General features: G+C 57.8%; 1 protein-coding gene across 1 annotated transcript; it reads left to right on the top strand.

The window, feature by feature from the left end:
* Window positions 1-3,534: 3,534 nt before the first annotated feature.
* Window positions 3,535-22,472, top strand: Colgalt1 (collagen beta(1-O)galactosyltransferase 1). The gene is made up of 12 exons (XM_046436886.2): window positions 3,535-3,830; window positions 4,937-5,047; window positions 5,837-5,954; window positions 11,402-11,536; window positions 12,769-12,973; window positions 13,935-14,054; window positions 17,754-17,830; window positions 17,901-18,007; window positions 18,301-18,433; window positions 19,565-19,692; window positions 20,572-20,778; window positions 20,900-22,472. Exons 1-12 carry the CDS (start codon window positions 3,550-3,552, stop codon window positions 21,165-21,167), a joined length of 1,890 nt encoding a protein of 629 aa, XP_046292842.1. The 5' UTR covers window positions 3,535-3,549; the 3' UTR covers window positions 21,168-22,472.
* Window positions 22,473-22,817: the final 345 nt, after the last annotated feature.

Genomic DNA, 22,817 nt, shown 5'->3' with positions numbered 1-22,817 from the left:
CTGGGAATTTAACCAACCAAGGATCAAAATTATTTGAGAAAAAAAAATTGCATCTGACTGAACATGTACAGACCTTTGCAGAACTGGGATGGAACCCAGGGCTTCCTCATGCTGGGGGAAGCTCCGGAAAGCTCTGCCACTGAGCTACATTCTTAGCCCCAGACATTTTGTTTGTTCATTATTTCCTTAAATAATACAACGTAACAACTGTTTAATTAGCATATACATTGGATCAAATATTATATGGCATCTAGAGATGACTTCAAGTCTACAGGAGGCAAATGTTAATGCTACTTTATATACGAAGTTTAAGCATCTAAGGATTTTGGTATCTGTAGGGGGCCCTGGAATCAATCCCCAGATTCCAGGGAACAACTTCTCATGCAAGCGCAGAGCCTTGTGGGTAACTCCCCGGGGGAAATCTCAGGATGTAGAGGAAGCGTCTGTCACATCCTCAATGGTCTCCAAAGCACTCTCCTGCGCTCAGGCAGCTTGGTCAGTATTTTTAGCTCCTTCTTCAAGAACCTTCTGTCCCTGTCCTTACCCACATACCCCCTGGATGCTTATCCATTCCTATCACGTTTCATTAAGTCCCCATAGAGCATCCCTTATGCACCAGGCCTTTGACATGCTAATTTTGGGGGCACCATTATCATGCTCACCATTTTACAGATGAGAAAACCGAGGCTCAGGTCTGAAAAAGGACTTGCCCCAAGCTGCCAGGCTCTGGTGCCCATGCCAGCCGTTGCACCCGCCACCTCCCCAGGGACACCTGGAGCTGACTTCACCCACATCCACCTGCATTCCCACGGGCTCAATGTCTCCACATAGAAATTCTGGGCTATTTCTAGGCTTCTGTAACCTCTGAGCCTCTGGAAAAACTGTGTTCTTTTAGACGCCCACAGCTTTTGTGCAGGTTTTTTTTTTTTTTTTTTTTGTAGTTGGACACAATGCCTTTATTTTATCTATTTTTATGTGGTAGTGAGGATGGAACCCAGGGCCTCGTTTGTGATAGGCGAGTGCTCTACCGCTGAGCCCCAGCCCCGGCCCCAGCATTTCTGCATTTTCTACACATCTTTTTCCACATGAGGACTTTTCTTTAAAGAAAAATAACCTGTTAATTTGATAGATAACTACCTCATTGTCTTTTTAAAATTGCTTTGATGGCTAAATTGAACTTGTTATTGGCCATATGTTTGTGATTTTTTTGTTGTTATTTTTAAGGCTAATTGTTCCTGTGTTTTACCTACTTTTCCCTTCAGGAGTGTTTAGGGGTTTCTTGTTGATAAAGAACAACTCTTTGTATATTAAGGATAGTAATGCTTTGTGATACAGGTCATGATTTTTCCCCTCCTCAGCTTGCTGTGAGCTTTCCTGGTTTAGTTCTCTCTCCAAAACTTTTTTTTTGCAAGGAAGGGTGCTGGGGGTGGAACCCAGGGCCTCTGAGCAGCCCCTCTCCCCTGGAGCTTTCCTCAGTCCCCAGTCTTAACTGGGTATCAGGTTTCTGTGCTGAGACAGGAGCTCAGTTACTGACTTCCCTCTGCTTGCCAAAAAAGTCATCTGTTCACCGGAGGTTGGCAGCTTCTCCAGTGTCACAGCCCGGCCAGCGGCTTCCGGAGCTGGCCTCCGAGGGATTTCCCTGGGGTTCCGCTGCCGTCGGCTTTCCGAGGGACCTGTACACTCCAGATGATTTCCTTCCTTTCTGATCTGGGTTTTCCGTCTTTTCCAAGAGAATGAGAGAAGCCTGAGCTTTCCAGACTTTTCTTCCAACTCTACTTTCTGAGCTACGTTTGTGCTGCGCTTCTCAGGCTGGAGGCGTGGCTCGGCGGTAGAGCCCCTGCCTGGCCTATGGGATGCCGGTGGCCATCCCCAGCTCTGCCAAAAGAGAGGCTTTCCAACCTCCAGCTGTGTTCCCCTTCCCGGGACAGGGTGCAGCTGTTAATTCTGGAAACACTGTAGCCATAAGAATTTGTTAGCCTTCCCCTCTTGACAAAGCCACTATTTGCCCTAGGGGTGTCTAAATCTTTCCAGATGGACGAGACATCGTGTCATCTTGTTTTTCTTAATAATATGAAAGCTCTTAAGCTCTTTCCTTATCCAATCCCGAGTATAAGCTTTTTTTGCCTTTTTATTGTGGAAAGTTTCCAACACACTCCTCACATCAGAGACCCCCGTGGGCCCTACCCAGATTCAGCAGTGACCGGTGGGCGACGTTCCCTTTCCCAGTCCTCCCCCACCCCACACAATCATGTCACCAATCAAGATTCTTTCAGAATAGCCAAACAGTTACCTTGTACTGGGGAGTATTGTGGGCAAAAACGGAAAACGGGAAGACTGGGATGCAGAAGGGGAGAGTAGTCATGTGCCCCAGGTAGTTGGGCCTGGCCGGGGCTTTTCAGGTTAAGCCCACTTTCTTCCTTAGGCCCCGACTTCATCTTGGTTCCTTAAATTTCGGGTCCCACTGCCTGTTGTGCCCACGGGGCTGCACTCCACACGTGCCCTGAATTTGACAATATTGAACCGTCTCGCCCCCATCTTCGTAAATAAATGCTGTTTGAGCATCAGGCTTAAAAGTTCATTTTAAAGAACGACACAAACACGATTAGGCAGAACATTATAGAACCAGGTGCCGTGGCGCACACGTGTAATCCCAGCAGCTCGGGAGGCTGAGGCAGGAGGATCGCGAGTTAAAATCAGCCTCAGAAACTCAGGGAGGCGCTAAGCAACTCAGTAAGACGCTGTCTCTAAGTAAAATACAGAAAAAGGGCTGGGGTGTGGATCAGTGGTTAAAACGCGCCCCTGGGCTCAATCCCCGGTACCAAAAGAAAGAAAGAAAGAAAAGAAATTACATTATAGTATTGCAAAACAATCTCCTGGAAGGATTTCCATGGAAATGATGACCCTGCGGGAGGACTTGCTTAGGCACCGCAGTGTCTGGCTGCTCACGCCAGGCCTCCGGGTTCTCTCTGCCCTCATTTTACAGAAGGCGGACAGCCTCAGCGCGTCCACTGCGGGGGCTGGATTTGAAGGCGGGTTTCTGGGTGCCAGGAAGCTCAACCACCCCTAAGGAGAGGTCAGGAACCAGGATGGTAGAACACATGTTGCAGCCAAGGAAACTGAGACTCAGATCTTTTGGGTCCTAACTAGCCAGGTCCGTCTGCTGGCAACCCGGGTCTTAAACACGTGGAAGTTAGACGGCTCCTAAGGCTGACCTCCCCGAGTGAGAGAACGTCTGGATACCACGCCAGGCCGGCTCCGTACGCGGCTCTCTGTGCCTTTAAGGAGGCAACGCGGGGCGGAGCTCTGAGGGCTGGTCCGTGACGTCACGAAGGGGCGGCCTCGAGTTGTCGGAGGGTCAGCGGCGCTTAGGGGCTTTAAGTGTTCAGAGGCGGAGCCTGGGAGACATGCCCAGTCGGCTAACTTGACGCCAAGCGTGCTCCTCCCCTTTAAGTCGCGCGTCAGAGGCGGTGCCTGGATGACCGATGACCCCTTTAAGGCGCGGCCCGCGTCCGCCGGCAGAAAAGCGGCTTAAAGGCGACGCGTGGCGCGATGGCGGCGGCCCCACGCGCGTGCCGGCGGCGCGGGCAGCCACTCCCGGGCCTGCGGCCGCCGCTGCTGCTCCTGCTGCTGCTGTTGCTGGCCCCGCCGCCTCCGGGGGGCCCGCCAGGTGTCGCCGCCTACTTTCCCGAGGAGCGCTGGAGCCCGGAGTCGCCGCTGCAGGCGCCGCGGGTGCTCATCGCGCTGGTGGCGCGAAACGCGGCCCACGCGCTGCCCGCCACCCTGGGCGCCCTTGAGCGGCTGCGGCACCCGCGGGAGCGCACGGCGCTGTGGTGAGCCCGCCCTGCAGCCCCCGGGGCCAGGTCCGCGCGCCCTGCGCCGCGGCTCCCGACTCCGGGCGGAGCCGCCCTCCACGGCCGGAGGACGCGCGGGACCCGCGCTCGGGACGGATCCCAGGCCTCGCGTCTGTCCCCGGCTGGGCAGCCGCCACCTCCCTGGGGGGCACCCACAGCTCCACAAGGCCTGGGCGCCCCTGGGCTTGGCCGTGGCCACATCTGAGGGAAAGGCTTCCCGGCTCTCGCTGCCCTGTTGGGTCTCCAACTTACCCTGGTTCCAGGGTGGCCCTGGGACTTGGGGCTCAGGCGGACCCGTCCTCTGATTTCGTGGGCCAGCAGGGGACCAGATGACAGGGGGAAGCGGAAGGCCGGCGCCGTGAGGATGCCTGACTGGTGACTTCTGCTTTCCTGCCTCGGTTTCCTCCATGGAAAGGGGGGCGAATCGAGGCCGCTGGTTGCGCTTGCCTTTGGGGACAACCCGCCGGTGGCCGTGGTGCCTGGCGCAGGGTTGGCGCTCAGGAGCCACAGCTGGGGTCACTGTCTTTCCTGGTGTTGTCATTACTGGTGCCCTTAATGTTGAACAAATTTACTAGGGACAGTCAACTCTCCGCTTCATGGCCAAACTAGACTCCTCAGCGTCCCTCTCCCCGCTGCCCCACATTCCCTAGTCTGGATCATCCAAGCATACATGTGGTGCTTAACAATTGTTTGTTGAATGACGTGTGAGCACAGCCCACTATGAGGTGTGTCGCTCACAGGAGAGAAGGAAGGCAGGCCGGGTGACTTTATGATATGTAGATTTTTTTTTTTATTAAGTTGCGGGCATCTGATGGGGACCTGGTCATAAGATCCTCCGAGCTCAGCAGTGAAACCCACAGTCGCTCATGTGGTTTTCCAAGCCAGCTTGTTCATGCACCCAGTGACCTGGCCTGTCCCCACTCCCTTTTTACAGATGAGGAAACTGGGGCATGGAGAGGCAGTGTCTCGTCCAGGGCCACATGGCTGGTGGGAGGCCAAGCCAGGAAAGGAGCCCTGGGAGCCTTGCATTACGTGGTCCTGTCTTGTTCCCCCCAGCTGTGCTGACTGTCACCTTGTGCCCACAGGGTGGCCACGGACCACAATGCAGACAACACATCAGCTGTGCTGCGGGAGTGGCTAGTGGCAGTGAAGAGTTTGTACCATTATGTGGAGTGGCGGCCGGCGGAGGAGCCCAGGTGAGCGCCAGGTCCTGCCTGAGCTCCCAGGTCTGACTGGCTGCCCCTCTGCTCACACATCTTCCATGGCTCCCTATTGCCCTGGACCAGGACTCACGGGCCCTCAGCCTGTGACTTTCCAGCCTGATCCCAGATCCATGAGCCCTGACTCCTCCCATCACTGGTAGGCCCTAATCCTCCTGCCAGGCCTTTGTCCCAGCTCTTCCCTCACCTGGAGTTCTTTACTCCTTTGTCCTGGTGACGCCCACTGTATTGTTCCTGTCTGGGGTGAACCCAGGAGCCGCTCTGTGTGAAGCTTCCTTGGGAGCCCTGGGCCCTGTGGCCGCCAGGTTCCTTCCATCGCTTTAGGATCTCCCGCTTCTTTCAAGATGGGCTCTCACGGTGTCCCAGCCCCAAACTGCTGGGCTCAGGGGCTCCAGGCTCCCCTCCCATGCCGGGCTCCTGTGATCTGAGGGGTGTTTCCGCACGTTTTCTGCTCTGTGTCCCTCCCTTTCCCAGCGGCTCCCCTTCATCCTCAGTGGTGCCCTGCTTGGCGCGGGAGGCCCTCTGCAGCCACTGCGAGCGAGCGTTTGCCTCCAGCTTCGCTCCCTCTGGTCCCCTGTGTGTGCCCTGCTGCCCGCGAGGACACACCTCCCAGGGTTTTTCCACCTCGCACTCCTGCCCAGCCTTCAGCTCAGCTCGCAGGCCTCCTCCTTCAGGAAGCCTCCTCTGATCATCCCCAGGGTGGCCGAGCCCTCTCTGGGCTCTGACCGCGCCCCATGCTTCCCACATCACACTGTCCCTTCGCAGGTCCTACCCAGACGAGGAGGGCCCCAAACACTGGTCCGACTCTCGCTATGAGCACGTCATGAAGTTGCGCCAGGCTGCCCTGAAATCGGCTCGGGACATGTGGGCTGATTACATCTTGGTGAGTTGCTCAGCCATGGCTGTGGGCCCAGGGAGGCTGGACGGCCAGGGACAGGCAGAGCAGCAGGATGCGGGGCCATCTTTTTTGAGGGGGTGGATACTGGGGATTGAACTCAGGTCACTGAGCCACATCCCCAGCCCTATTTTGTGTTCTATTTAGAGACAGGGTCTCACTGAGTTGCTTAGCGCCTCGCAATTGGTGAGGCTGGCTTTGGACTTGCAATCCTCCTGTCTCAGCCTCCCGAGCCACTGGGGTGACGGGCATGCGCCACCGCTGCAGGAGCCATGTGTAACCCACTTTGCAGAAGAGCAGACTGAGGCTGCAGGAGGAGGTGCCAGTTCCTCCAGTTTCATGCAGTTGGAGAGAGGAGGAGCCGGGATTCCGGACGCTGGGCCGCCTGGTCCTTGGTGCAGGCCTCAGTCCCCAGGAGAGCGCGATCCATGCGGCCAGTGGCTGCGGGGCCGGGCAGTGCGAGGGCTAGTGCGAGGCCAGCCTGGCAGCTTGGCAAGACGCTGTCTCAGGAAATGGGGAGGCGGTGTGCGTGCGGTGCCCGGGCGCCCTGGGCTCAGCCCCCACTTCCCGCTGCCCCCAAAAGGGTGAGCTTCAGTCCCGTGTGGACCCTTGGGCTGTGTCTGCTTTAGTCACCCCGTCACAAGTAAAGCCAAGCTCTGTGCACATCCCACGGTGACATTCTTTGGGCCACTTCTCAGAGGCTAGGGGACGAGGCCAGGGGCTGGGGGCCCGAGCTGCCGAGGGAGGCCTGATTCCTCTCGCTGCTCCCTAGCTGGCAGCTGCGTCTCGGGTCGGTTGAGTCTGGAACGCGGTTCTGTCAGGATGAGTGTCCACGGCCACGGACCTCTGTGAGCGCCTTCTGTCCTGGCCTGGGTGTAACAGTACCTGTCCCCTCCCTGGGACAGAGGGGAGTAGTGTGCCGACGGCTGGGCCCCGCAGAGCCGGAGAGCAGTAAGGCCACCCGACGTGCTGGCCTCCGTGCTGCTGCCATTGCGGGGACGACTTACACTTGTGCCTTGGCCGGTGTCCACATGCGCTGGCCTCAGCTGGGCCCTGGGGACACAGTGGTCAGCTGAGCCTGCCTTCCTGATCCCCCAGGAAAGGTGACGGGCGCTGAAAACCACAGAACGGAGCCAGGGGACGCCGCAGGCAGGGTGTGCCACGCAGAGCACCTGGAGGGGCCGTGGCGTCCCCCTGCGGTGTCTGCAGTGGGCACAGGCTGGCCCGAGCCCAGCAGGTGGCTCCCACACTGTGGGGGCTGCAGGTGGGAAGTTGCAGCGCCAGGGCTGTCCACCCTGCCTCTTCCCCTTTCGATGCTACTGGGATGCGGCAGAGATGGCGCAGCGCCTCTGCTCTGGTCACATGGCTTCTCGGTCCCCTCCTTTTCTCTTGAGAGGACCCAGTCAGTGGACTTAAGGCCACTCTCTTGCTGGGAGACCTCATCTTAATTTACGCCTTCCTGTAGGTGCAGGAGACCCCGGGCACCTTCACAGGAGCCAGGGTTAGGAGCTCAGTGAATCTGGAGGGCCACCTTTCACCCACAACCAGGGGACGTAATGAATGAGCAGGGGCCGTGTGACTCGGAGGAAGGAACCCAGGCAGAGACCTGAAGGAGAACCGGAGCCCACCGAGCGGGCCGGGGGCAGAGTCCCCAGTAAGAGCAGGGAGCACACTTGGGACACTCGGTGACAGAAGTGCAGCAGTGCTACTGAGTGACTGGGGTGGGGACCCTCCTGTGCAAGCCAGAGGAGGCGCTTGGCTTTAGCTTGGAGGGTGCTGGGTAGCCGTGGAGGGCGGAGCAGGGCAGGGCTGTGTCTCTAGGATTCTCCCTGTGGTTGCCGTGGGTACCAGGAGGCCCAGGGTGGAGGCCGGAGCAGTCCCTGGCCTGCGCCCTGTGGGGAGGACCGAGCACCTTGGAGGACATTGCTGTCCTGGGAGGAGCGAGCGTGGACCCAGCCCCCAAGTGAGCCCTGCGGGTTCCTCCCCACACATGCGTGAGCAGGCAGAGGAAGGGAGGGGACAGCACAGAGGTGGCTCTGGCTCCTCCTAGACTCCTCCGGCACAGAGCTGCCTTGTCCCCTCCGCTGGCCTTTGCTTTTGTGGTTCGGGATTGGAGTTTTACTCTTTCCCTTCAGCACCCCCCAGGGGAACTCCAGATGCCAAGCTTAAAGCAGCTTTTGACACAAAGTTACATTTTTTAGTTGGGGACTTTGGAGAACCATGTTGGAGTGAAACTGTTTGTCTGATGTTTTAGTCCTTGTTATTAAAAGGGCTTCCACTCCTTTTCCCCCCTCAAAAGTTAGGGATATTGTGGCTGGGGATGTGGTTCAAGCGGTAGCACACTCGCCTGGCATGCGTGCGGCCCGGGTTCGATCCTCAGCACCACATACAAACAAAGATGTTGTGTCCGCTGAAAACTAAAAAATAAAAATATTAAAAAAAAAAAGTTAGGGATATTATTAGCAGGAAAAAAAATTAAGAAGCATAAGAGGGGGAAAAAACCCCGCCAAACTTTAATATCGCCTTCCAGAGAGACCATTTGTAGCCGTGTTTGTTTAATTGAGGTGCAATTTACATAAGGTAAAATGAACGAGTCCAATGTGCAGTTCGTGGCCGTAGCGCCTCCTTATGTTACAGGCGGATCTCCTTCCAGAACATTTGCCTCATCCAGAAGGAACCCAGCAGGCACTCCCCAGCCCCAGCCCCAGCCCCTGCCCCTGCAGCCACTACCCTGCTTCCTGTGGCAGTTCGGCCTGCTCAGGTATTTCATGTCAGTGGAATGGCACACCTGGGCCCTCTGTGGGGCTGTCATTTTGTGTCATTTTTTTTTTTTTTTGGTACCAGGGACTGAACCCAGGGGCCCTCAACCACTGAGCCACGTCCCCAGCCCCATTTTGTATTTGATTTAGAGACGGGGTCTCACTGAGTTGCTTAGCGTCTTGCAGTTGCTGCGGCTGGCTTTGAACTCGCCATCCTCCTGCCTCAACCTCCCGAGCGGCTGGGATTACAGGCTGCGCCACCGCGCCGTGCTCAGTGTCTTGTTCTTGAGGTTATAGCTGAGTGACATTTGCTGTGTGGCTGGACCACGTGGTGTCCATCCGTTCATACGGTGACAGCACTTGATGGTTTCTACCTTCTGGTGCTGATGAGTGGTGCTGCTCTGAGCATGCGCCTACAGCGCGTACCTGAGCCGCTCTCCTGGCTCCTACCAGGAACAGCGCTGCGGATCCCGGATCCCGGATCCCGGGGCAACTCTGTTGAACTTTCCCGGGGGGCCTGCCAGGCTCCTCCGGCTGTTTGGACTGGATATATACACAAAGGTCATGGATTCAGATGTCCCCAGGGGCTGGGCGGGGCCTGTTGGTGTGACTGAGGCTCCAGCCTGGGACAGCCGGAGGGCTGCCAGCGGGAGCGGGTCCCCTCATTGCCAGGGAGGTGGACCCCGGTTTTCCTGTGTGTGGCAGTGGACCCCGCCTTTAGAAGTACTGCACGAGGAGGGGAAGCCAGCCCTCCCTGCAGCTCAGGTGGCCCCTACCTGAAAGGCCAGCACCAGAAGGATCTTGGATTTTGGAGTTTTCCGATTTTGGAGTATTGCCTATGTGGAACCCCATAGCGTCTGGCTGACGTCTAAGTCTAGATTCCTTTGCTTCACAAGGTACCTTGTCCCCACAGCCTGGAGGTCGTTTTGTGTAACAGCTTTTAATAACTTTGTGCATGACACAAGGTTCACCGTACAGAACTTCATGTAGTGTTCAAAAATCTTGCATTTTGGATTTGCTGCCTGTGGTTCTGGGGCGCATCCTGACCTGCATGTCCTCGTGTCCGGGGAGCCGGGAATTCCCGATGGCTTTGCTTCCTGTGGGGCGGTTTTCTTTTCTTTCTTTTTTTGTTATTTAGAAAATGTTAGCTCCTGTGATCAACCCCATGTAGATAAGCCCGCACATACTTACACAGCGGGTTCCCTAACAAAGGGGAAAAATTCAAGCTTCGCCTCTAGACTGGGTGGTGTCTGAGCAGTGCCAGCTCCTCACCGTGGCTCTGGTACTTTTTCCAGCGTCGACAGCACAGCTACAGTTTTCCCCAAATTTACGTTTATATAAAAGAGCGCTCGCAGCTGTATGTCTCGCATTGAAACAGCCCTCCGAGCTCAGCGGTCGCCCAGCGGCATGGTGGGGACTCCAGCCACTGAGTTGAAACAGGAGGAGACAGAAGGGGAACCAGCCAGACCCCAGCAATCAGCCAGTTGTTAGCGTTGAGACTCCTGCACGACTCTTTTGATTAGCTTGTCAATCGTCATCCGAAAAGAAAATACTCCAGGGTAACATGAACAGCTCGGATGGAGCGAGGTCACTGCACCGGGTCGTCGGCAGGAGCAGGAGGTACATACACAGCACAGTGTGGCGCAGGGCCTCCGGCACCTGGGAGGCCAGAGGAGACCGTGGGGGCACTGAGACCTGCTTCCAGCCCAGGGAACGGGATGGTGTGACAGCTCTAAAGCACTGCGCTTCTGCCGGGTGCAGTGGCCCACACCTGTGATCCCAGCGACTCGGGAGGCTGAGGCAGGAGGATCCCAAGTTCAAAGCCAGCCTCAGCAAAAGCGAGGTGCTAAGCAACTCAGTGAGACCCTGTCTCTAAATAAAATGCAAAATAGGGCTGGGGATGTGGCTCAGGGACGAGTGCCCCTGGGTTCAATCTGAGCTACCAAAAAAAAAAAACCCGTGCCTTCCCTAGAGGATTGCTTTCGTTCATGGCGGGTCGGAGCTCACGCTCTTCGCGAACATTAAAAAAAAAAAAGAAGAAGCCAGGAAAAAACAAAGCCACCACTGGATTCATGCAAGGTGACCGGGTGGAGGCCAGCGCAGCCTGACTTGCATCTGGCCACACGTGTCCGTGATCTTCAGTGGTGGCATCTCATTTCAGCCTGGGACCAGGTCAAGGTCTGTCCCCCACGTGACCTGCTGCTGCTGCTGGGCTCCGGTTGCTCACAGTTGGTGGGGTAATGACACTGCCATCCCCAACATCCTTGTGTGGCCTTCGTGGAAGGTGTTGGTGACAGTCTTTGGGGTCAGAGTCTGGTGTTGCTGTGACAATACCTGATGCTGGAGTCATGACAAGGAAAGGGTCATGTAACTCACAGTTGGGAGCTGAGTGCGCCACCAGGTGGCCTGAGCGTCATGGCAGTGCCGGGAGTCGGGTGGCCAGGAGCTCTCCGCCACCTCCACCAGGCCCTACCTCTTACAGCCCTCCCCTCCCCCATACCACACAGCAGAGCCGCCCCAGCAGGGGAACTCGGGGACACACTCAGCCACATGCAGCTTATTCTCAAGGGCTGAGCTGGTAGGTGAGGAGCCAGGGCTTCGTCGGGACCCAAGTGGTTCCTCTGCCCAGTGGTTCTGAGTTGCGGCCCACGCTGACGGCCGGCGGGTGCTTTGCAGTTTGTGGACGCAGACAACCTGCTCATCAACCCCGACACCCTGAGCCTGCTCATCGCCGAGAACAAGACCGTGGTGGCTCCTATGCTGGACTCCCGGGCCGCGTACTCCAACTTCTGGTGTGGAATGACTTCCCAGGTAGGACAGGGCGGGGATGGAGGCCAGGTGACAAGCGGGGACCCTAGCTGGAGTCTAATTTGTCTTCACACAACCTTAGACAAATGCCCTCATGCTAACCCTTAGAAAGCCCACTGAGGGAGTGTTTCAATGACTTCCCTACCATTACTGAGGTGGAAACTTGCCTTAAAGCCCAGAGCTAGGAAATGATGGTGCCAGGATGGGGGTTCAGGCGTGGTTTGATCCAGATATTCAAACAACCTTTTTCCCCTCCCCCATTCATTGATTGGCTTAATTCTCAGACTGCACTGGAAAGAACCTAGCAGTGTCCAGCCAGGGGACAGTCCTGAGCCAATTATTAAAGCCAGGAAAATACAAAACTGTGATTGGTCAGGCCTAGTCACAAGTCCCACCCCCAGGTTCAAGTATAGGATACTAAGCAAAGCCACCAGGTTGGGTGGGTTGGGGGCATGCAAGGGGCTGGGGGACTGGAGCCAGGACACTAATCTGTGCTGTCTCCTCCCCACCACCATGACCCTAGGGTGCTGAGGATGGAACCCTGGGCCTCCGCATGGTAGTCTAGCACCCTGCCACCCAGCCGCACCCACGGCTCCTGTCCTTTTTTTCTTTTTTTAAACTTTGTATTTTAGTGGTAGGTGGACACAGTATCTTTATTTATTCATGGTGCTGAGGACCGAACCCAGTGCCTCATGCATGTGAGGCAAGCACTCTGCCCCTGAGCCCAGCCCCAGCCCTCTTTTAGTTTTTAACCGAAGAGAAAATTCATAAACAAAAAATTTACAGTTTTAAAGTGAACCATTCAGTGGCTTATTTATTAGTTTTTTTTAATAATATCCAAATGTTGCACTGTCACAATTCTGGTCTATGAAGGGCCGAGGGAGGACGCCAGCTCGAGGGTGTCTAGAGGTTGAGAACTTCTCTAGAGATCCCCCTCCTGCCCGCTCGCCTCTGGCCTGGGTTTCTGCGGGTCAGAGCGGCTGCTGCGGCTTCCCCTGGCCTGGGGTGGGGGGGCCCTTCCCGCGCCGCCTGTGCTCCCATATCCATCGTCTGCCGTCTGCTGCTGTTGCCAACAGTGAAGGGTCTGGGTGGGGACAGGTTTGATGGCCCTCGGGGACATCCCAGGGAAGCTGGAGGCTGGCTCCCAGTCTTGCAGTCAAGGCTTCCAGCCTCCACTTTGGGGCCGGGCCGGGACGGGTGCGATGGGTGCAGACCTCCGCCTCCGCCTCCCGCAGGGCTACTACAAGCGCACGCCCGCCTACATCCCCATCCGCAAGCGCGACCGCAGGGGCTGCTTCGCGGTTCCCATGGTGCACTCGACCTTCCTGATCGACCTGCGGAAGGCCGCCTCCCGGAACCTGGCCTTCTACCCGCCCCACCCCGACTACACCTGGTCCTTCGACGACATCATCGTCTTCGCCTTCTCCTGCAAGCAGGCAGGTGAGAGAGGGAGGGCTCTGTCATCGGGGTGCCTGCCTGGTTCTTTGGGGTTACGTGCTGAGCAAGTCCGAACAGCACCCGGAATGTTCCAGGAGCTGAAGCTGCAGGGTGCTAGACTGCCTTCAGGCGTGGCTGTATCCAGGTGTTCGGCTAACTCTCTGGGACCCAGTCTCCAGCCCTCATTTCCCTCACTCCCTCCCCAGCCCTTTTCTGAGACAGGGTCTCAGTTTCCAGCTGGCTTCAAACAGGGTCCTTCTGCCTCAGCCTCCTGGGTAGATGCTGCCGCAGCTCTTGGAGGCCTGTTTACCGAATGCGACTTCCCTCTCAATGCGTTTCTGTCTTCTCTCAATCCTCCACATTTGAGCATATGTGGGTCCCTTTATCTGTGGGGAAACACAGTCCAGGACCCTCAGTGGGCGCCTGCAACTGCAGAGGACCAAACCATGTGTACTGTTTCCTTTTTATAGGAACCTGTGGGGAAGTTAAGTCTATAAACAAGGGGTATGGCATTAATGCAGATGTTGTAGTGAATAAAGAAAAGAAAAAAGATCTTTCAGCCACCAAACAGGAAGGCGCTGGGTCCCTGCACCTGCTGCGTCCCCTCCCCCTGGCGTGGGCGTGGCGGGTCTGCGTCTTCACCGGGTCTTGAGCCTTCCGGCTTCGCCCTGTGGAGTCCCCCAGCTGCTGAGATGCTCGCTGGGTGTCACCGAGTTTTCTGTGACTTTGCCCAGTGGCATTTTGGGGGGGTCCTGATCCCTTAGGTCTGCGCAGGCGCCAGGCTGTCCTGCCGCAGGTCCCCGGGGCAGAGGGTGGAATGCCCAGGGCTGTCACCGGTGGCTGGGGCCAGCCGGGCTGTTTTGTGGCTCGCTCTGGGCAGCTCGCTGCTGGTCAGAGGCGGCCAGCGCTGCCCGGTGGCCCCGCCGCGGGTTGCTTGGCCTTCACTTGTCCTTCCTGGCCGCAGAGGTGCAGATGTACGTGTGCAACAAGGAGGTGTACGGCTTCCTGCCCGTGCCGCTGCGCGCGCACAGCACCCTCCAGGACGAGGCCGAGAGCTTCCTGCACGTGCAGCTGGAGGTCATGGGTGAGTCTGCACCTGCCCGGGAGGGCTGTTACCTCCCTCTCTCTGCCACTTTGCATCCATGCCGTGAACGCGAAATGAGCGCCGCAGGTTCGCAGTGAGCTGGGACCTTAGGGTAGGCAGGGGTAGGCTTCCTGGAGGAGGTGCTTGTAAGTGCAGCAGGAATAGGAGTTTACTAGGAAGGGAATTACAGCCAGAGCAAGGCTGGAGGGGACACGAGCTTGGAGGGCAGGTGATCCCAGGGTGCAGGGGCAGGGCTGGCAGCAGGGGGCGTCAGACATCTGGCTGTAGAGAAGGCAGTGGGGAGCCATAGAGGGTGTGGGAGCAGAGAGGGCAGCAGGTTCTTTCTGACGGTCGTTGGGAATATATGTCAGCGTCAGGAAACACTCATCTCAGGCCATTTCTTCCCCCTGCTCCTGCCAAACCCACAACCTTCTATTTAACTGGAATGGGTTTTACTCCTCCCATTTTGCTTAAATGAATGTATCTGATAAAGAAAACTCTACAACTTTTTTGGGGGGTACTAGGGATTGAACCCGGGGGTGCTTAATCACTGAGCCACATCCTAGCCCTCACTGAGTTTTTTGGGCTTTGCTAAGTTGCTGAGGCTGGTTTTGAACTTGCAATCCTCCTGCCTCAGCCTCCCAGTTACTGGGATTACAGACGTCCGGACAGGAAACTAAACATTTGGCCACAGTTGTGGGCTCAGGTCTTTGGCACGTCCCTCCGTACCCCAGGGCATTGGTTCAGGGCTTCCTCCACTGCCAGGACCCACCCATGCACAAGGTCCTTTGCATAGACCCTCTGCACTCGCTGCCTATGATGCTCATCCACCTCCAGAGGATTCACAGCCCCTGATACAGTGCACGTGGTCTGTACGTGGGTGCTCTGTCTTGTTTAGGGATTAACCAAGAAAAACAGTCTGTATGTATTTAGTACAGGTGACTTTTTTTTTCCCCAGAATAATTTACATTAGTTGTTAGTCAGATGCAGAACCCATGGATACAGGGGACCGACTGCATGTATAAAAACAAGCCCATAAGATATGAATGAAGCTAGTGGCTGTGCCTCCTGGGCCTGAAACAGGACGAACACAGGGTGCTGAGTGGCTTTAGGGTGGTGCGGCCCTGTCCTGGGCTGGACATGCAGGTGACGGCAGAGGCCTGTGAGGCTGCCCCACGGCACAGATGTGGAGGGTCTGGAAGGGGCCTCTGCCCAGGACTCAGTTGCCCCAGCCTTCACTGTTTCTGTGAATAGTCTGTCTGTGGCTCCCCCTGGTGGCTAAAAGTGGACCGTCACCCTGCCCTCTGCTTTCGGGAAAACTTTAGGGTCCTTTTGAGATTGCTGTCCCTGGGGCAGTCCACCCAGGATTGACCAGGATTGAGGCTCTGTCACCTGCAGATGTCCAGTGCTGACCTGGCTGCAGTCAAGGGAGTGGGCCTGTGTAGCACCTGCAGGGCAGCCACAGTGCTCCGAGTTTAAGTTTTCAGCTATTTCTATTATTTCCGATAGGAAAACAACTCATGTTGCTGTTAAAACCTCAGAACATGACAGTGTGTGGCTACTTTGCTCATTCTCAGGAGCTAGAACAAACCACGCAGAACAGATGGACGATGGCCTGGAAGTTTTAGATATTTGTGCAAATACTTCCTTGTGCTCCGAGGAAAAATCACATTTTCTGGCCTGGCGTGGTGGTGTGCCCCTGTAATCCCAGAGACTTAGGAGGCTGAGGCAGGAGGATTTTGAGTTCAAAGCCAGCCTCAGCAACTTAGTGAGACCATATTATTAAAAAATAATAAAAAGGACTGGGGGACTGGGGTTGTGGTTCAGTGGTAGAGCACTTACCTAGCGTTTGTGAGGCACATAAAAATAAATAAACAAAATAAAGGCATTGTGTCCATCTACAACTAAAAAAATAAAAATAAAAAGGATTAGGGATGTGGCTCAGTGATTAACCGCCCCTGGGTTCAATCCCTGGTACAAAAAAAAAAAAATTCTGTCCACATGCAGGTACCTGCACTGTGTTATGCACGTGGTATTGCTCCCAAATCTTCTCCCTCAGCCTTTCCCCCTCCCTCCTTTCTTTTGTGGAGCTGGGGTGGAACTTGCCTCTGGTGTGCTGGGCCGCATCCCCGGCCTCAGTATGGTGCATTAGATGAGTGGAATCACAGAGCTCGGCGTCTTCCCTTTGATTCATGGGCCGTATGCAGCGGTGGCCTGCTCACTTTGCCTTGCTGTATAGTATTCCACACAGCCATTTAGCCACTCATATACCTGCTCTTGGCCAAGTCACATGTCCCGCTGGCCCAACAACCACCACATCCCTCAGCCAGTTTTCCCCTGGTTCTCCCAGGGTGTCCGTGAGCTTGCTGTTGCATGTGTGTGAGAAAGTTCCAGGTTTGCATCAGCAATGTTAGAGTGCAGTCCCTGAGACCACGCTCCCTCCTCACATGGTGGCAAGCGCAGGGTCCCCGAGAGCACCCTCAGGTTTGACCCGGAACCCACTGGGAGCTGTTCTACTCAGTTTCTAACACCCATAGGGCAGCTCAGGGAGGGGAGGAGGTGGGGGGGCGAATCTAGAAAGCTCCGTGCGGAGCCCCCGGGTGTCCCCTCCTGCTGGCTGTGGACAGCACCGCTTCCCCACAAGGCTGTGGGGCAGGATGCAAGGACGCCTCGGCTCGCTCTCCAGCGTTTGCACTGGGCTGAGTCCTTAGACATGGCTGCCCCCCTCCCCGTGGCTGAGCTGTCCCCAGGCCCAGCAGAAGTGGAGTTGACGCCATGTGGCCCAAGACCCCCACCCTAGGGCACAGCGTCACTGTGTGGTGTGACCCCAGGCCAGCCTGGGCACTGCTGTGGGTCAGCACAGCCCCGGGGCTTGGAGGTCACGCGGGGCAGAGGCCAGGGCTTGGCCAGTTCCAGGGCCTTACTGTGCGCCGCGGTCGGGGGTTTCAGTGGGGGTCACTGTGCCCGCGCTGCTGCCCTGCCGCCATGCCTGGGGCTCCGTTTCCCTAGAACTGACCGCAGGGCCGAGGACCCCAGCCCCAGCCCTGCAGGCCCACCCTCCTCATTTTGGCCCTTGGCCTCTGTAACACACGGTTTCCAAAGAGGTCGCGTCCCGGGGTCCTGATGGTTGACGGCCAGCATACACTTTGGGGACACAGTTCAACCTGTCAGGACCTGTGTGGTCCAGCGGCATCTCTTCATTTATTATCCCACTTGATAAACGAGGCACCGACTGGTCAAGGTCACACACACGGTTTGCCATCATGTCTTTCCTGCTCTGAGTGACGACTGAGCGCCTTCTGTGGGCCTGGCCCTGCGGTGGGTGGTGGGAACCCAGTGCAAGCAGAGAGCCCCCTGTCCTTCCCCGGGAGCTCACAAGGGGCAGTCATGGGGCCAGAGAGGTAGGAGAGCAAGAATGGGGCCTTGGTGGTGAGGCCCAGGTGCCTGCCCAGTCTAGGGAGGTCAGGAGACCTCCCTGTCCCCTTGACATTGTAACTTGGGGGTGGAGGGAGAAGGTTGTTTCAGTGTGTGTGCAAAGGTCCTGGGGTAGGGATGTGTGTTGGGATGGGGCAGCGCCAGCAGCTAGAGTGAGGTGGTTTCTGGGGAAGGGGCGGAGCCTGGGAGGAGATGGGGGAGGTGTGTGGGCAGGGGGGCAGGGGCCCCAGGACCCCAGCGACCCTTGGTTTCTCTGCCCCGCAGTGAAGCATCCCCCCGTGGAGCACTCCCGGTTCATTTCGGCACCTACCAGGACCCCCGACAAGATGGGCTTTGACGAGGTGGGCTGGGTTCTCCCTGGGGAGGGGCGAGGCCAGCCTGATGGGGGTCCCACCGAGGCTCTGGCCGCAGGTCTTCATGATCAACTTGAAGCGGCGGCAGGACCGGCGGGAGCGCATGCTGCGGGCGCTGCACGAACAGGAGATTGAGGCCCGACTGGTGGAGGCCGTGGACGGCAAGTGAGTCTGTCCTGGGATGTGCGAGTGTAGACCACACTGGAGGGGGGCGTGCGGATGAGTCGCCCGGCCTGTGGGGGGGGGCGGGGCGAGTCCCACCTGGGGTGGGTCGGTCCCCAGGCCGCGCTGGCCCCGGAGGGCTGAGTCCTCGCTAAGGTGGAGGACGGTGAAGCCACGGTGTCACTTGCCTGGTGGGCGTCCTAGGGCAGGGGGTGCTGGCTCGGTGGCCGATGGCGGCTTCACAGTGGGCGGGTTCCTGCCGATGCGCCCGCCCACCTCCTGCTTTCTGTGTCCAGGGCCATGAACAGCAGCCAGGTAGAGGCGTTGGGCATCCAGATGCTGCCTGGCTACCGGGACCCCTACCACGGGCGGCCCCTCACCAAGGGCGAGCTCGGCTGCTTCCTCAGCCACTACAGCATCTGGAAGGAGGTGGGTGGCGGGCCCTGAGGCCACCGCGCCTGGTCTCCTGAGGGATCTTGGGCAGGGCCAGCGGCAGCGGGACCCTGGGCTGTTCTTTGGCCCCTTTGCCTTCGCAGCGTCAGTGTGGCCCTGAGCCTCTGAGGGGACAGCTGCTGTCCTGTTGTGCAGATGTGGAAACAGGCGGGGGAGGGGGGCAAGCCTGGCCCTGCAGCAGGTGGGCCCCTCCCACAGCCTGGTGCTGTGCCCAGCACATACTAATGGAGTGTGGCCACAGTGACATCAGCCAGCACAGCCGCTCACCAGGGTTCAGGAGGATGTGGCGGGGCAGATGTCAGGCTGGGATTCAGATTGGGAACCAGATGGCGTGTCGGCTGCGGGGTGTGTGGTGAGGGCATCTGGGGTGTGAGGTGACGGGTACCCAATGTGTGTCCCCCTGCTTTCCTGCAATTCGTCATGGATGGCACAGGGCATAGCTTGCTGTGCCAGGTGGCCCTGGAGCCAGGGGACCTGGGTTCAAGTCCATTGCTGCCTTAGCGGGTGGAGGTTCTGAGCAAGAAAGGTGCTTCCTAGCTTCTCCAGGTGGCCATGGTCTCAGGGGACAGTCGTGAAGATTCTCAAGGTCATTCATTCAAGTAATTGCTAAGCGCCTATTGTGTACCTAACCTGTACCGGAGACGTGGCAGCCACCAGGAGTGAGCCTGCCCCCACCCAGAGGAGACCTGGGGAGGCTGGGACAGCTGGTGACAAGGGGAGAGCCTGGGGAGGTGGGGACAGCGGTGACAAGCAGCAAAGCAGCAGCAGCATCATAGATGAGATGAGCACTCACGGGAGTGGCTCAGGGCTGCGGATTGTCCTCAGCTGGTGGCATTGGGTGATCAGGGGTGACATCTGAGCTGAGGCCTGAAGGGTGACAAGGAGCCCGCTGTTGGCTGCCAGGGAGGAGGCTCAGCGTGGAGGGCACAGCACAGGGAAAGGCCCGGGTGGGAGGAACCGAGAGCTCGCAGGCGGGACGATCTGAACCCTGGAGGGGCGGGTGCGCTTGCTTCTCTCTGGGTCCCCAGAGCCTTCAAGCAGAGCTGCTAGTTTCAGGCACAGGCTGGGCTTTGGTCTCCTTGTCACCTCTGGGGCACCTTCCCTCAGGTCGTGGACCGAGGGCTACAGAAATCGCTGGTATTTGAGGATGACCTGCGTTTTGAGATCTTCTTCAAGAGGCGCCTGATGAATCTCATGCGGGACGTGGAGCGGGAGGCCCTGGACTGGGACCTCATGTAAGTGGGGGCCTGGGGCCCTACAGCTGGGCCTTGGGGGTGGCCAGGGACAGAGGTGTGCCAGGGGGCGTGGCCTGTGAGTCGGTGGGTGGGGCAAGTCTGGGGGCGTGGCCGGAGCATTGCTGGAATCCTAGAGCCTGTAGGTCAGTAGGTGAGGTTGGGGGTAAGAGTTGTGACCTGGGACAGCCAACTCTTGGCAGCCCGACCAAAGGGCTTAGGTAGTCCATGGGCCTGAGAGCTTGTCAGGTGTGGTCTCAGGTAGGACCTTGGGAGGGTGACCCAGAGTCTAGACCTGGCCAGAAGCCTGCAGGTGTGGTCAGGGTTCGCACACTACACTGGGCCCACGAGGGTGGTGGGCGGGCCTGCTGGGTGTGGTCAGGGTTTGGGGTGTGTCAGGAGCCAAGAGTGCAGTTTAAGGATGTGGGTGGAGGTGGCCAGCTCTTGGGTGGGCCAGGGTGTCCTCCTTCTGCCCCTCCCTCTGCCCCTCCTTTCTTCCCCTCCCATGTGCAGGGTACCGCCCAGGCCTGGCCCCGTGGTCCGCGGGTAGTGCTTGACTGCACCCTTCCCTCCTGGCTGCTCACACCCCCAGCTCTGAAACCAGCTTCACCCTCAGAGCATTCCAGTGATTTGCTCTTTCCCGCTCCAAACCCTCCCATAGCTCCCTAGCACCCTTAGGAAAGACCCACTCCCCTCCTGTGCCCCCACCCCTTAACCCTGTGGTCCTGCCTCACCGCGTCCAGTGACAGTGGCCTCGTTAGTGCTCCCCAGACGTGCTGAGCCTGTGCCGTCTCAGAGCCTGGCAGGGTCACTAGGTCCCTGGCTTTCTGGGTTGGCGTCCTCTGGAGGGTGGGAGTGACGGGGCGCTGCTTCTGCACCCAGCTACGTGGGCCGGAAGCGGATGCAGGTGGAGCACCCCGAGAAGGCCGTGCCCCGCGTGAGGAACCTGGTGGAGGCCGACTACTCCTACTGGACACTGGCCTATGTCATCTCCCTGCAAGGGGCCCGCAAGCTGCTGGCCGCCAGGCCGCTGGCCAAGATGCTGCCGGTGGACGAGTTCCTGCCCGTCATGTTTGACAAGCACCCAGTGTGAGTGGCTGGCGGAGGCGGGTGGCAGAGGGGGTCAGGGGATGGGACTCCAGGAGGGTTCTCTGCCCGCGCCCCCAGCTCTCCGCCCCTTCCCCTGGCCACCCCGTCGCCTCCTCCCCAGGTCCGAGTACAAAGCCCACTTCTCGCCCCGCGACCTGCGCGCCTTCTCCGTGGAGCCGCTGCTCGTCTACCCCACTCACTACACGGGGGACGACGGCTACGTGAGCGACACGGAGACCTCAGTCGTGTGGAACAACGAGCACGTCAAGACTGACTGGGACCGAGCCAAGTCCCAGAAGATGCGGGAGCAGCAGGCGCTGAGCCGCGAGGCCAAGAACTCGGACGTGCTTCAGTCCCCGCTGGACAGCACCGCGCGGGACGAGCTGTGAGGGCTGTGCAGGGCACAGCGGGGTCACCTGGGGCCCCGTGGACCACAGAGCTGACCACGGGGTGGCATCCAGCCAGCTCTTGCTCAGCAGTCCTTGCCACAGGCAGCATTAATGGAGTGCCTACTGTATGCCAGGAACAGGGCTGGGCACAGGGGAATTGGATGGGAACCAGACTGTGTCATCTATTCATGTGCCCAACACTTATTAAGCACCTGCTGTGTACCAGGTTTCTGTGTTATGGCCATGAAGGAGGCATAATGATTCCTCTGATCAGAGATTGAATTGATCATCAAGCATTTATTGATCAGATTAAGAATCAGGTATTAGTGATATATGTTCACCTTTTAAATTCATTCAAAGTATTTATTGAGTGCCTACTGTGTGGTGGGCACCATTCTGGGCTCTGGGAATACTGAGATAAATAAGACGTTCATTTATTCAGACACATGCCAAGCATCGACCACGTGCCTGGTATTTGAGACACAAAGGTAAGTTCTTGATTCAGGGCATTTATTGAGCACCCACTGTGTTGGGACTTCAGCATGGTGCAAGTAAGCGTGGTGCTTCTCTAATTGGTTTCTTCCCTTCACCTTGGGCACCGCTGTGCACAAAGCACTAATGACACCACACAGTGTGACAGCTGTTCAGTCAGCATTTGTCACCACCCACCGTGTGCTGGGCCACACAGCAGTCCTAGGACACAGAGGTGTGTGAGATAGGTCCTTTCATTTCCTCCTGAGGTTGCATCAGGGCTGGGATCTCACTGTGTATCTGTCCTTCATTTCCTCATGCAGCAAGCATTTATTGAGCACCTACTGTGTGCCAGGCCTCGTGGACTCCCAGCTGGATTGAAGCATGCTTGGTTCCCCCCCGGCCCAGGAGGGAGGTAGCTCTTCCCCCACCAGCTGTAACCTCTGGGTCCCAGTGGCCACATGGCTACTTTTGAGCCCCCCTGGAGGGGGCTCAGGAGGCAGATGGGGGCTGGGCCTCCCTCCTGCCCAGCCCTCCTGTCTGTCCGCTTGGCGCCTGCCGTGGAGTCTCGCTCTGTCTGCTCCCTCAGCTGCCTGTCTCCACGCCTCCGTGGGAGGAGCGTGTGTTCGGGGCCTGGTGGGCGCAGCCCATAGGGTGCTGCCCTTGGCCTGGGCTGTGTTCCCAGCAGGGCCGCGGGGTTGCTGTGCCTTCCCGCCAAGTCCACCCTCAGGGCCGGAGCGTCGCCTCGTCCTCCTGGGGCAGCCCTGCTCGCGGGTGGGTCTCGGGTAATTTGCTTATTTTTGTATTAAATGGTCCTGGTTGGTTTCCACCGAAGTCCTGGTCTTCTTGCCGCCCAAACGCCTCCCACGCTCCATACCCAGTGTCCTTGTCCCAGTCCGCCCCGTGCTGCTCTCCCAAGTAGTCTGGGCTCTAGGACAGAGGGAGGCCTCCTCTGGCGTGTGAGGTCAGCCGCAGTACTGTCCACTGACTTCAAGTGAGGGGCACAGACATGGTTTGTCTCCCCAGAAAACAGACCTCAAGATGAGGATTTGAGTTGTGGGGTGACCCCAGGAACCCCGTGGGAGGAGGGAAGGAGCCAGAGAGCAGGCGCCGCCCTTGGCAGCTGGTGCAGGGACTCAGGCCACGCGGAGGTCCCGGGCAGCTCCCCACGCCCAGGTG

The sequence above is a fragment of the Marmota monax genome, unplaced genomic scaffold (genome assembly GCF_021218885.2).
Source record: "Marmota monax isolate L192 unplaced genomic scaffold, Marmota_monax_Labrador192_F-V1.1 WCK01_AAM20220418_F8-fsc00021, whole genome shotgun sequence".
In the NCBI taxonomy this organism is placed as follows: domain Eukaryota; kingdom Metazoa; phylum Chordata; class Mammalia; order Rodentia; family Sciuridae; genus Marmota; species Marmota monax.
This window is presented reverse-complemented; position numbering and strand designations above follow the sequence as displayed.

Coding starts and splice junctions, on each gene's coding strand:
- Colgalt1 (XM_046436886.2), top strand. CDS start 3,550: ATGGCGGCGGCCCCACGCGCGTGCCGGCGGCGCGGGCAGCCACTCCCG. Junction 12,974..13,934: donor CTTCTCCTGCAAGCAGGCAG/GTGAGAGAGGGA, acceptor TCCTGGCCGCAG/AGGTGCAGATGTACGTGTGC. Junction 19,693..20,571: donor GCCCTGGACTGGGACCTCAT/GTAAGTGGGGGC, acceptor TTCTGCACCCAG/CTACGTGGGCCGGAAGCGGA.